At 43.6% G+C, this 14,476-nt stretch overlaps 1 protein-coding gene across 1 annotated transcript in view; it reads right to left on the reverse strand.

Moving 5' to 3' along the window:
* Nucleotides 1-241: 241 nt before the first annotated feature.
* Nucleotides 242-14,476, reverse strand: part of FRK (fyn related Src family tyrosine kinase) — a 59,624-nt gene continuing 45,389 nt past the window's right edge. Inside the window, exons 5-8 of the mRNA XM_024109364.3 lie at nt 11,626-11,784; nt 7,544-7,725; nt 4,441-4,606; nt 242-1,274 (exon numbers count right to left, since the gene is read on the reverse strand). Coding sequence (XP_023965132.2) covers nt 1,063-1,274; nt 4,441-4,606; nt 7,544-7,725; nt 11,626-11,784 — 719 coding nt within the window. The 3' untranslated portion in view covers nt 242-1,062. The remainder of the gene's footprint in view (nt 1,275-4,440; nt 4,607-7,543; nt 7,726-11,625; nt 11,785-14,476) is intronic.

Genomic DNA, 14,476 nt, shown 5'->3' on the forward strand with positions numbered 1-14,476 from the left:
AATAAATCAGATCCATTTGGAACAGAGAGAAGGGGGAAAAGAAGCAATTTGCTGAGTCTATGTATGGTCCTAGGCACAGTGCTGTCAAATGCGTCAGCTGAGGTTGGGAATTCTGCAGAATCACTCCAAAATATTAAGGCCATGTCTATTTCATTATGAAAAATCTTTTCAGCTTCATGACAGGTTTCAGAGTAGCAGCCGTATTAGTCTGTATCCGCAAAAAGAACAGGAGTACTTGTGGCACCTTAGAGACTAACAAATTTATTAGAGCATAAGCTTTCGTGGACTACAGCCCACTTCTTCAGCTTCATGATTCTTAAAATTAATGGATTATAAAATGTCCCTATGCACCTCAGTGGATAATTTAAAAAATCATCAGTGTCTTAAACTTAGTTAACTAATGCTAATTGTGATTATTTCATAAGATGGACACTGCACATACAAAGCAAAAAGTTTGTGTTTTGCTACTATTTTAATTCTTTTCCCAATATCTGTTTCATTTTCCTCTTTAGCAAAGGCATGTACACTCCATGTACAATCAAGACATCTAATATGGCTTTGCCAGCATTATAGTCACAGGATATTTTAAAAAGAAAAGAAAAGGCTCAAAGCACAGGTCCTGCTGTGCAACAAAGTAATCAGATTCCTTCATAGCAACAAGCTGATGAGCTTCAGCAATCTAAGGAATAAGAAATAACCATTCCAGTAGCTAAACCGTGAAATGCAACAGTGCTTATTGAGCAACAATCTCATCTGTTCATTCTTTTGGTCTATTATTTAAATAATAAATAGAAGAGAGCTTATTTTACCAAAAAAAAAAAAAAAAACAATAAAGCCCCCTCATTTCAGTTTCTTAATTTTGCAAGACAATGGCTGACATTAAAATTTCTAGTGTCCTGGAGCATCACCATAGCCTTGGCAATTTATAAAATTCCTTAGTTTCATCTAATAATTTAAACCTCTCCTCCCCCATATTTTGAGGTGAAATTTATTTCACGGTTACCCTTTATACCATATTTATTTAACTGATCATTTGATTTTCTTCAGTCTCTGCCACAACACTCAATTTACAAAAGCATTTGCATCAATATAGGATGTAGAGTCCATATCATAATCTTCCAGTTTCCAGTGCAATGTTTCAAAAGTGGGCCGTCCTTTGGGCTCTGCATTCCAGCACTCCAGCATAATGTTATAGAGCTTATCTGGGCAGTTAGCTGGCTGAGGGATTCTGTATCCTTTATCCAGCTTCTGGATTACTTGGTAGCCCATCATACCTGAAATACATTTAAAAAAAAAAAAGAAGAAGAAGAAGAAGAAGAAAGAGGAAATTATCAGAAAGTGGCTCAGTTTTTGCATGCACAACTTTGCATGCACATATCTCCTGTGCAGGCAAAATTATAATGTCTACATACACAAAACCCAAACTGGGTGTAAAAATGGGTGTGTATGTGCACATACAAGGACAGAGCACAAGACTGCACAAATGGAGGGCCACATGTGAATCTCTTTTAAGACCAATTTTCAAAAGTTCTATGAATCTGTTTATTTTTTGCAGATGTTTACCTGTGAATCAGTTTTGCTCATTAAAATGTGTTTATTCCCAAAATGGCCGAAGTGTGGCTGAGTGACTAGCATATGGCCTATTGCCAACCTTTCCTTTAATATACAGATACAGCCCATGGAAACTACAACTCCCAACATGCTAAGCTGCTTGGATTAAACACACTTCAAATCAGAACCTATTGTCAATATGGACTGCACCTCTGAATTATAGTAAGGGTGGCTGCATATTACTCCTTTTGCAAACTAAATGCAGCACTTGGGCTCCTGGCAGTTACCAAATATGGCTGCAGGATAGGGGGGGAAATAGGTGCCCCTGGTTTAATTCCTTCCTGACTTATTGCTCAGTGGGAATTTATAACATTCACACCACACCTTTCTAAAATTGCTATAAGGGCCCCTGCTAAGCAACTAAAATAGTCACAAAGTGATTCCAGTGAGAAACCTCTTTTTATAAAAGTTCTCATTTCAGAGCATGTGTTTATTGTGTTGACATTCCTTGTTCAGTGTTGTAATGTTTGGTTACTGAGACCAAGTAGTGGAACTGTTTGAAGTGTTGGTGTCACGAGTAGCCGTTGGCTCTGAAGTTTTGACAGAGAAAGCTTAACCAGCAGCTGTAAGAGGAAATGGAAAAAGAGTATGTGTGTAGAATAGATGTAAGCACCTTTGACCTGTGATGAGTGGACTCAAGATCTAAGCCACTGGGTAAAGGGATTAGAAAAGCCACTGAGACCTACTGCATCTGGAACATTGCCTAGCCCTTCCATAAGCAATCAGAGCATCTACTGGTTTTCATAATAACCCTTTCTCTCGACTGGCTACTGAGGACATGGTCCTGAAAATGACATTAAGGAAGCAAACAATTATGGCACAGGGACTTACATTTTCAAATGTGAAGGTTCACATAGGCTATGCCCTAGATAAGCACAGACCAGAGTGTGCTTTTATAAAGCAAAGACGATGGGCCTTATTTTGCTTTATATTTTCAGCAAGGGGAGTCTTTTCCTTGCTACTTGTTCCACAGCATGAAACCCATCTGTGATGGTGTGTCCACTCCTCCCAAGGGCTGAAGGGTAAAATAGGCCAATGAACCTATAGGCTGCACCTGGAGGAAAGCGTTAAGGAATAATTGGCTGATGAAGCCCAGCTGGGGGCAGAGGTGCGCCAGGGTTATAAAGCCAGGAGGCTGGTAACAGAAAAAGGCTGTAAGAAGGTAGTCTATAGTCACTCCCTGGGAGAAGGTCGGTGTGGTTGGGGCTACAGAGGCAGGTAACTTATGGTTACTCCATCAGAGGAGGGAGTTTGGGTTGGCTAACCCAGAGGAATGGGAAGAGACAGAAGTTACAGAAGAGGCTCAGGAAAAGGCAGCAAGGAATCGGAGTGCAGACCTTGGCTGCTGACTAGAGAACCCCTGAGCTGGAACCTGGAGTAGAGGGCGGTCCCAAGTTCCCCTACCAGCTTCCGAGGAAATGGCACCTGGGCCAGCGAATGGGAAGATTGCCTGAGACTGCTGGCAATGAGATTTTGACCTATCCCCAGAAGGGGAACCACATAGTGGCCTGGCTGGAGATCTGAGTTATGAAAAAAGAGGCTGTAGCTCCTGGGAGAAGAAAGGGGCCACAGAGAGAGAAAGAGACAGAGTGATGGAGTGAGACCGCTGGAAGGCAGGTCAGCCTGACAGATAGTGCCGGCTCCAGGGTTTTGGCCACCCCAAGCAGCCAAAAAAAAAATAAAAAGCCGCGATCGCGATCTGTGGCGGCAATTCGGCGGGAGGTCCTTCGCTCCGAGCGGGAGTGAGGGACCGTTCGCCGAATAGCTAGACGTGCCACCCCTCTCCAGAGCGGCCGCCCCAAGCACCTGCTTGGCAGGCTGGTGCCTGGAGCCGGCCCTGCTGACAGAGCAAATCCCCAGAACCACCAGAAGGCATTGCAGCCCAGCAGTGAGTAAAGCCTCCCATCACACCATCAAAAAACTAAAACTGAATTTGCAAATGCTCCATGCACAGGGAGTGGCAGTCTGGGATCATCTGAAATGGAAGTCTTGGTGATTGAAGCAGAGAACAAAAGGCTGTGTAGGTATAGGCTGGGGGAGGGAAGGGGGAGATAAATTGGAAGTTCCCCTTCCTTGTTCCCTCCTCTGTCTCTTGCCCTCCTCTATGTTCTCCTCACCAAACAACAAATTAAAATAACAAACTATCATTTTAGTGACACCTTGTGCTAGGGTGACCAGCTGTCCCATTTTTAAAGGGACAGTCCCGTATTTAAGCCCTCCTGCGGGTGTCCTGACTTTTTCTTGAAAACAGGCAAATTGTCCTGTATCTTCCTCTTCTCCCCCCCCCCATGAGTACTTGTGGGTCCTGCTGCTGGCCGGATCCCTGCTCACCAGCCGCCCACCCACCAATGGTGAGTGGGGGGTGGGGGCCAGTGGCCGACAATGGGGGTTGATGCACAAGGTTGGTGGTAGGGGCGAAGGTGTAGTAAGCGGGGCTGGCTTCTCCCCTTGCTGGTCCGTCAGTGCAGCCCCTGCTTCATGCCAGGTCTCGGCCAGTGGGGCTCCACCCCTGTCCCATTTCCGGCCAGTGGGATGCAGCTCCCATCCCTTCCCTCCTGCACTGTGCCAAACACCTGCTGCTGGCCACATTCTGGTGTGAACCCTGGCAGAAATATGGGGACGGGGGCCATGTGACCATGTGTGCCCCCCCACACTCATTGCCTTGGAGAGACACAGTAGCAGGTACCAGGAGAGGCGGGTCCATCCCGGGGCCCCAGCCAGGCATGGAGGGCAGAGAGTGCTGGGCAGGGAGGGGAGGATTCAATAAAGAAAAAAATTAAAAATAATCAAGAAGTGTATCTAAATATTACTTTGAAATAAAATACTTACCAGAATAAGGCATCTTCCCATAGGTGATTATTTCAAAGAGAAGTATTCCAAATGACCACACATCAGACTTAATGCTGAATTTATTGCAGCGGATCGCTTCAGGGGCTGTCCATTTCACAGGGAGTTTCGTTTCATGTTTAGCTTCATATACATTTTCATTTTCTAACTATTACATACAAAACAAACCCAAGTTAGGATCTGATTCAGCAAAAGCACTTAAGCAGATGCTTAACTCAGCCCTGTTCAGTCAAGCACTTGAACTCAGTTGGACTAAAGTATGTGCTTACGTCTTTGTTGAACTGGGATCTTATAGATGAGAAACATCTTTGTTCAACAGAAGCTTTTCTAAGGCACTTGTAACTTCAAGTGAGTACCCAGTATTGGAATGGCTTGTGCTTAATTATGGCCTGCTATTGTGAATTCTGAATCCGGCATGAAAGGATTCCATAAGTCTGCCAGAAATCGCAGCACAAGCATCATATTGGCACTAGAGACTGCATGGTCAGACTGGCTTCGGGTCTGATCTTCTATAAATAGAGGAGGCGATAGCAAGCACTAATGCATTTAGAAACCTCTGTTTTGTGATTTACTGATGGCATTGAAGGGCTACTGACTTTGCTAATTACCACTTCACCAGTTTTCAAGCACTGAAAGACAGACCCAAACTGATTTTAAATTAATATATTAGTTCAATGGATATATAAAAAAATACATGGAGAAATATTTTTTAGTAATGGAAGTTCTCTGGGGTTAATCCTTTACTTTCCACAGACCCACATCTACGGAGTTTTATTGCATGGACATCCAACCTTTGGGAACATTTTAGGATGTTTCCAATGTTTAAATGGAATCTAGGGCATATCATCCATATCTTAGCCTCTGTCAGGTTTTTTAACATGCAAACTTATATACAGATTATGCAGATTTTAAATAATATTGTGAGTAATCTCAAAAATTGGATATGTTCTTTCCTTGCTATTATGTCCTACACTTCTTCATAAGATTATGTCTAGCAGTTAGCATCACAGACTTAGGCCCAGACCCTCAAAGATATTTAAGCACTTAGATACCTTGAGGATCAGGGCCTTCATTCTCATCTGTATAAACAAACTATGGTTTCAGTATGTTAATGTATATGTTTACTATGCTTCACTTCCTCTTAGAGTATAGAGGACTTTGTGTAGGCCCTCCTACACAAGTATTAGTACGGAACCTGAATCCACAATCCCTTGGCCTACTAATAAGAAAATTTCCAAATGAACACCATTGGGAATATATTATATGGTGACTAGTTTAGAAATGTTCAAGTTTAACAAGAAATTTCAGTAACTGTTGATTTCTCTCTCCACCTAAACACATACAGGAGAAAAATCCTTTATTAATACTCAAAATTCACATGTTCAGTTTAAAAAGAAATATATCTCAGGCTAAAAATATTCACAGTAGAGTCAAAAATGAGGAGTACTTTCAGTGTCAGCTCAACATTTTATACCACAATAAGGGCATAATACCAGATCTATTATGAATCTCAACTTCTAGAACCATTGCACTTGGTATGAAAACCAATTGGCAACAAAAGTTCTTGTATCCTTCCCAGAGCAAAAATATAAATAAATTAAAATAAAAAAAAAACAAATAAACAAAGCTTTGGATATTTTCAGCTACTTATTGAAATTCATAAAATCCCCTTTTAAACTGAAAAGCCATTTGTTTATTAATTTAATTCCCAGTGGCATCATGTTCAGTATGCCATAGTATACAATTTACTGAAACAGTAGAGAAAAACCTGATCTCAATGAGGAACTAAGAACTCAGAGAGTAGCATGTTTGAACTGCTGAGCCCTCACGTGGGAATGAGAGGGAGGAGGGACGTCTAGAGAGGCCTTGTTCTTTAGTGATGGCTACCTGCGTTGCCGGGCCATGCATCAGATGTCTGGGGAGAGAGGAGGGAAACAGCTGCCAAAGGGCTGCTGCTCCCCCCACCCAAGCAGGTAGACGAGGTATGGGAAGAATCTTGATTCCATTTCTGTCCATTTCCCCCTCCCCCGCCCCTGAACCAGCCACTACCCATTCAAAGGAAGAAGTAAGCTGTCAGCAAAAAAAGGCTAGCTAGCATACATAGGCACCAATTCCATGGGTGCTCACGCCCTGGAGCACCACAAAAATTAGCAGGTGCTTAGCACCCACCGGCTGCCAAGTCTCCCGCCCACCGGCAGTCCCACCAATCAACTCCTTCCCCTCCCTCCCAGCACCTCCCAGCTGTCGTGATCAGCCATTCTGCATCATGCCGGAGGCGCTGGGAGGGAGGGGGAAGAACGGGGACAGGACATGCTCAGGGAAGGGCATGGAAAGAGGTGGGAAGGGGGTGAGGCGGGAGCAGGAAGAGGTGGGGCATTGGGGGAAGGGGTGGAGTGGGGGCGGGGCCATGGGTGGAGCAGGGGCAGAGGCTTGGGGGAAGGGGTGCAGTGGGGTCAGGGCTGGGGGCAGAGCAGGGGTGGGAAGAGGCAGGGTAGGGTGGGAGCTTAGGGGAAGGGGTGGGGGCGGGGGTGGGGCAGGGCCTGGGGCTAAGTGGGGGGTGGAGCACCCCCTGGGACAATTAGAAGTTGGCGTCTATGCTAGCATACCTCATTTCTCCTCAGCAAGAGGGAAGCAGGAAATGGATTGTGACTTTCAGGATCCAGCACTGCCTGCTACCCAGGCTGCAGTGTCCAGTTACAATCCAGTCCTAAATTAACATGTCATTTTGTAGGGTATATTTACATTGCAAAAAAGGTGTGTTCTTAACTCAGGTTAGCTATCCCAGCCATGTTAACTAACTCAGGTTAAATCAGCAGTGAAGACATGGCAATTCCGCTTTGGCAATTTGAGTTAAAGCCTATAGGAGATCTTGGTTGAACTCAATCTGCTAACCAGAGAAAACAGACAAGATGCCTTGTCTTCACTGCTATTTTAATATGAGTTAGCTAAACTGAGTTCAGAACACATCCTTTTGTTTGCAATGTCGACACATCCTTAATTTTCTGAACCATTTTTTGCAAAGCTGGAGTTCATGCTAATTCTCATACATAAATAACAAAAATAATCCAAACTCATCCAAACCCACCTTAAAAACTCTTGCAAGTCCAAAATCTGCCACTTTGTAAACATTGTGTTCGCCCACAAGGACATTCCTGGCCGCCAAATCCCGGTGGATATAGTTCTGGGATTCCAGGTAAGCCATACCTGAGGCAACCTGAGCTGCCATGTCTATTTGTTCAGGCAGATGGACTTGTGAACCTGCATCATCTGTATCGAAGAAAAAAAGTGGGATTATTGTCAATATTTACAGTGTCTCTGTGAGTTCTCAAGTTATTGAAATGTGTCAGCTGTTAGGAAAGAATGGCCCATGTCTCCATTGTAAACCAAGAACATCAAGCTATGGAATAAAGTAGGAGTCCTAAAGAACGGTAAAGGTTAAACAATTGTCTGTAAAGGTGTGAAGTTAGTTTCCCCTTGAAAAACAACCCCTATTCAGCATCCAGACGGAGCTCTTTTAAAAGAGCTAATAACTAATGCAGCAGTGGATCTGAGGGTATATCTCAGATGGTTCAGGCACTTCCCAACAAAGTGGCACCTACCTCTTTGTGGCAGTGTAGGTATTTGTCTTTCCAAGAGGCAAATCACCCATCTTAAAATGTGGTTAACAGTTAATATTTGTATTCACTTTTGGCAACCAAAGATTAATGAAGGGTGAGGCAGGGCCACACATGAGAACTAGTGTCCCCAGACAAGTCTAACATAAAAATTGACCGGCTACTGTCAAGTGTAAAAGCTTCATTTTATCTTTAGAATCCACCTGAGTGGTTCTTATTGTTAGCTATGTTGCCTCAGTGATAAGGTTCCTTGAGTTGTCCTTAAACTATGTCTTCTTTCATAGAATCTCCTGAAACAATATCTGTGCCATTTGTTAAGATCAACAGCTTCCTGAAATACTAATTTAGCTCAGTCAAAGATGGTGCTCAAACAAAGTGTTAAAAGACCCCTGAACAGAGCAGGCTGGCTCAATACATTAGGGAAAAAGCCTGAGTAACTTGAGACCATAAATGGCAAGGCAGGTACCAAAAGATGTCACTGATGAGTTACACATTACAACTCAGATTCAGGCCTTTTGTGGCATATTAGGCCAGATTAACTGCTGCTGGGGGAGAGACGAATTTAGACACTTCTGCACTCAGGGTGATTAACCCTGAAGGAGTGACCAACTCCTTGCTATATACAGTCATCACTCTTATGAGTGACATTTGAACCCAGGACCCACAGCATCAGAAGGATATGCACAAGTGCTTTACTTGTAATAGGAAACATATCTGCATAGCATTTCACTTCTCCAAAAACTTTCCAAATTTGAATAGTCCAATGAGATACTGCTATCCCAGTCATGTTTGGTGCTCTCTTTGTATTAGGAATGTGGATTATCCTTCCTAGCTGCCTTGGCATTAAAGACAAAAAAATATCAGCTGCAGTTGGCAGTCTGCTGTGGCTAATGATGTCCCACTGATTCATAGTGACAGTGGATAGCACTGCCTTGAATCACTTTCTTCACTCCTGGCAGTTCATCTGCCTGAACATAGAGCACCTTGCAGCCGTGCTTTAGGAAGAGTGTTCCGCAGTATGGTGTGCCACTGCACTCCACAATCTCTAAACCTTGAATTTCCTGCTGAAAGGCTGAATTTTAATGATTAAATTAGCCCTGCCTACTTCCTCTTTGAGGCTAAACTGATTGTCATGATAATCCAACACTGAGATTATTTCCTTCTATTATTGAATCAGAAACTCTTCTCCTCCCCCACACCCGTGTTTAACAGCAGCCATGACCTTTAAAACAGAGAGAAAAATCAAGCTACATGACAATTTACAGCTTAATGATACAACATCATGAAAATCTGTCAGCAGGTTGTAGAACCATATAACGCAGTGCAGTTCTACATTTGTGGATACCAACAGACACTAACTCTTATTGTTCAGTCTGTTGGACAAGAAAATAGATCCATGAATGGAGTGTGTGGCAGTTCAGGAGCACACGATACCTAAAGTGGAGTGACTAGGAGGATGCATGTGTTTTGGAATTATTCTATGCTCTTCGGAGAGTCACAATTCCCTTCCTCATCACTTTCAGCTACACAGTGCCCCATACTCATCGCTGATTGTAAATGTATAACCCAGCCTTTGTTGATTTAGGTTTGTTATCAAGTACTTTTGAAAAAAATCATGATATTAATGCGAGACAATGCAGTCAAACTACAGGCACTGGCAAATAAATTTACAAAATCTACCCATGACTTATTCTCTACCATGTAAGGAAAATTTGACAGCTCCTCCTGTCCCTTGTTACTAACAATTTTAGACAAAACCATCTTTTATAAAGAATTTACTACAGGAAATGAAATATTGAAGAAAGCTCAGGGATGCATCGTGATCTCACCAATCAGTCACAATGTCTTATTCAATAGACAAAAGATAGGAGAGGTTCTCACTGACAGACATATTACCAGTGTGAAATTCAACATTAAATATTTCCCACATTTGAGACTGCAGGATTTGGTAAATCCTCGCCAAATATTAAGATTGCAACAACAGGGCCACTGCACATCACAACTGATACAAATATTAATACATTTAAGACAATTTAATTTATATCTGTAATATGAAAATATTGCTCTGTTGTGTTCCATTAATGTGCCTGGTGACAGCTCAATTAATAATAAATAATAATAAATAATACTTTAAATGTATCCAGCAGTGTTCATCAGGAAAGATCCTGAAGCACTTTAATAAACTATACATTAGGATTGCTTGCCCATCACTATAATACAGCCCCCTTCATAGTAAAACCTGACAGACCACTGTGCAGGAAACACTGCACAAAATGTTTGTTTTAAACCCCTCCCCACCCCTCAAAGAAATTGAAGAATACATTTTGAGGAGGGAGAATTTAGCCAGGGACAATGTGATCGCCTGATTTGCACTGTGCTGCATCATGCCATATTTACAACAGTATGTGGCCAGACTCAGTAACACACTGGAAATTACTATTTTTCCTGGCTATCGATGAACCTCTACCATTGTAGTCAACATCACTTCTTAAATGGTCAGGAACAGTGGGCAGAACTCTCTCCTGCACAAGTTATTCCCAGATAGAGGCATGTAAATTCCATGAGTTTCAACCCAGTTTCCTCACTATTTTTCCATCAAGGATGGTGAGGTTTCACCTGCAAATACCTGCATAGGAGACTAGGGTTGGGCTTTCACTTATTACACTTGCTTATCTCAGGTCAATGAACTGAAGGCATAGGTAAGGCTGTGAGTCTGTCACAGAGGTCACGGATTCCATGACTTTCCTGTGTGACTTCTGCAGCCAGCAAATGCAACTGACCCCAGGGCTGCCTCAGAAGCTTGGGCAGCTTGGGACCAGCTGCAACAGCCCCCCTCCCCCAACAACATCAGTCCTGGGCCACCCTCCATCAGCAGCGGCTGCCGTGGTTCCGGGCCCCCTGCCAACAACGTCGGTGACAGTCACAGGCCAGCGGGGCTGTCCCCCGCCAGCAGCAGTGACTGCAGTCCTGGGACAACAGGGCTGGCCCCTGCCAGCAGCGGCAGTCCTGTGCTGCCCTCCCCAGCACCAGTGGACACACCAGCGGGTGCCCTGGAGACATACCCCCCCAGCACCAGCAGGTGCCCCGGAGATACACACCCCCAGCACCAGCGGATGCCCAGAGCCCCCTCCAGAGCAGCAGCTGTGTCCCCGGATCCCACAGAACACCAAAAATTTTGTCACCGGGAAATAGCACAAGTCATGGACAGGTCACGTGGCCGTGAATTTTTGTTTATTCCCGTGACCTATCCATGACTTTTACTAAAAATGCCCATGACTAAATCTTAGCCTTAGGCATAGGACATCAACACAAAGCCCCAGGGTCACTATAAAGTGAATAAGACTCTAATGTAAATTCTGTCTCCACCCTCCCCAATTACTTTTAGGTTGTTTGGCAAGTCAATGGTTTCTAAACCCTTTTTGCCCCCCAATCCTAATAAATATTACAGCCTTCATATTAAATCAGAGCACTGCACTCTTCCCCTTTATTTAGCGCATTTACTAAACTGCAAGCTACAGTACTATCTGAAATTAGTTTTTAGTCTTTTGCTTACTTTGGAGGTATTCTAGCAGACTTCCATGTCTCATCAGCTCAGTAATAATATAAATTGGATCCTCTAAAGTGCAAACCGCATAGAGCTGAATAAGCTTTGGATGTCTAAGGTTCTTCATTATTTGTGCCTCCCTCAGGAAGTCCTTTGGATCCATTGAACCTGAGGCAAGAACAGAGAAAAAAAAATCAGCTGATGTTAAAGGTCCAGCCACCAGGTGGGAATCACTAAGATTATCTTCTGTCTCTTTGTAAAGCATATCAGCACCACAAACCTTCAGAGTAACCAGAGAAATGAATCAGTGCAGCTGAAAAAAACAACTAGTAAGTGAAACATGTCAATTGCCTGGGGGCACAGAACTCACGTGAACCCCCTGTAACATTTCACAAACCCCAGTTTGGGAACCACCGCTAGAGGGATAACCATGTACAGCTTAGATTTTATTATATATATATACACTATTTATATTATATATATATATACACTATTTATACTTATTCCCTCTGGAATAAGTATAAATAGTGTCTATTGTTGGTTTGTCTATATATACTCCTTATGTTTTCTTTTAAGACTTACTTTTTATTTAGAAATAATAACAAACCTTGCTGTAGGGGCAGCTTTATGACCCGCAGGGCCCGATTCCAATATCCGGTGGCAGTCTGGGGCTTCAGCGGCACTTCGTGGCGGGGGTCTGCTCCGGGTCTTCCGCAGCACCAAAGGACCCCACCCCCCCCCGCTGCCAAAATCCCACCGAAAACTCCCGGAGCGGACCCCCTGCCGCCGAAATGCCGCTGAAGACCCCCGGAGCAGGGCCCTCTTAGGTGCGGGGCCTGATTCCGGGGAATCGGGTGAATCGGCTTAAAGCCGGCCCTGCCTCGGTGTTTGATCCCCACAACCTTATAACTGTTGCATTATAGTTAATCATAATAAGCAGGTAGGAATTTAGCCAAAAACAATCTGTCTTCATTAATATACTAACCTGAGATATCTACCATAGCAGGATCAGCGAGATTGCCTGAGGTAGAAGTTGAGAAGTCTGTCACAGGGACTAGTCCCTGAGGGGGGTCAGGCACCCAGCATACCTGTAACGGGCTCCACTAAGGAGAATGAGCCAACTCAGATCCCCCTATGGGCCTAAGTAATTGGGTGACAAGGTGGGTGAGATAATATCCTTTATTGGACTGGCTTTCGTTGGAGAAAGAGACAAGCTTTAGAACTACACAAAGCTCTTCCTCAGGTCTGAGAAAGGTACTCAGAGTGTTACAGCTAAATACAAGGTGGAACAGATAGTTTAGCATAAGTCATTAGAACATATTCTAAGGGACCATTCAAGGTGAAGTGGCCTGTTAGCACCCCCGTAGTGATAGGACAGAAAGGGGGGTAAGTTGATTACAGGTTGTTGTAATAAGCCATAAATCCAGTGTCTTTATTAAGCACATGATTTTTAGTATCTAGCAAAGTTGTGAATTTAATCTTGCAGGCTCGTCTTTTGAAAGTGTTGTGCAGGTTTCCTTTGAGGATGAGAGCTGACAGGTCAGATTTAGAGTGACCGTTTTGTGCTAAGTGTTCACCTACAGGTGATAGGGTGTCTTTGTCTTTTATAATTTTTCTGCATGAGTTCATTCAAGAACGTAGTGATTGTCTGGTTTCACACACATAGAACCTAAGTAACAGGGTGACAGTTAATTAAATAAGGAGTACGTGGGCCTATTACAGCTTATGAGGGCTCAGTCAGGAAATCCAGAAAAGAAGAACTTCCTGAGGAGAGACGTTCCTCAGGGAGCTGGACAGGAAGCTACACCCCGTGGTGTCTTCCTAAAGAACAGAGGCTCATGGAAGAAGGAAGAGGCCCAGAGAGAAAGTGTTCCCAGGCAAGGGACCAAAGCATCCCAAGGGAATGAACTACGCATGGAACCTCCTGGGGAGTCACTAGGGACTGTCTCAGCAAAGAACAACACATTGGGGGGCAAGGGGATAGAGACACTGGCATCTGGCTGAACACCCAGCAGAGACCCAAACTCCTGGCAGGGAATCCAGCCTGGGAGTGCTTCAGGGCTAGAGGGACTAAAACATAAAAATGATTATTGCAGGGGCAGAGTTCCAGTGGAGTATCTGATTGAAGCTTTCATTTTGTTTCATATTGTCGTTTCCTGTTAAATAAATGAAACCCTCTAAAGAGGGTGCTCTTTAATATTGAAAAGCCTTCTTTGACTTATTTATGCCCAGGGTGTGGGGAAGCTGAGACAGGGGCTCACCTGCCGACCACCAGAGTGACCTCCATGCTATTTACAAAGTCTCAGAAACAAAGTAAAATTTGCCCAATAAAAATAAACAGAAATGATTGTTGCACTCAGTTTTGGTTAGAAGGATCCTCTGGTAAATAAATTGCAATGGATTTCTTTGAGGAATATCACAGAGACTAAATATTATTGACATGCTGTATGTCAAGTAGTTGGGATGAACTGAAGAAGATAAAACAAGAGAGTGTGCCGAGGAAATGGATAAAAGGAATTTCAGAAGCAGACAATTGTCCTTGAGGTAGTAATGTCATAGGAATGGTTTCAGGGAAGATGGAGGTAGCTAGTCTGAGAGAGATTATTATTATTGTTACAGTAGTGCCTAGAGGGCCCATTGAGCTCAGTAAGGTATAGACAGATACTAAGAGACAATCCCATTCCCAAAGACTTTACAATCTAAAAAGACAAAGGTTGGGAGGGGAAACAGACAAAGAGAGGTAAAGTGACTTGCCCAAGATCACACAGCAGTTCATTGGCAGAGCCAGGAATCGTGCCCTAACCACTGGAGTATACTGTGTCTCAGATACCCGATGGACAGTTGGAATCAATAAGACCAG

This window comes from Chrysemys picta, chromosome 3, assembly GCF_011386835.1.
Source record: "Chrysemys picta bellii isolate R12L10 chromosome 3, ASM1138683v2, whole genome shotgun sequence".
NCBI lineage: Eukaryota > Metazoa > Chordata > Testudines > Emydidae > Chrysemys > Chrysemys picta.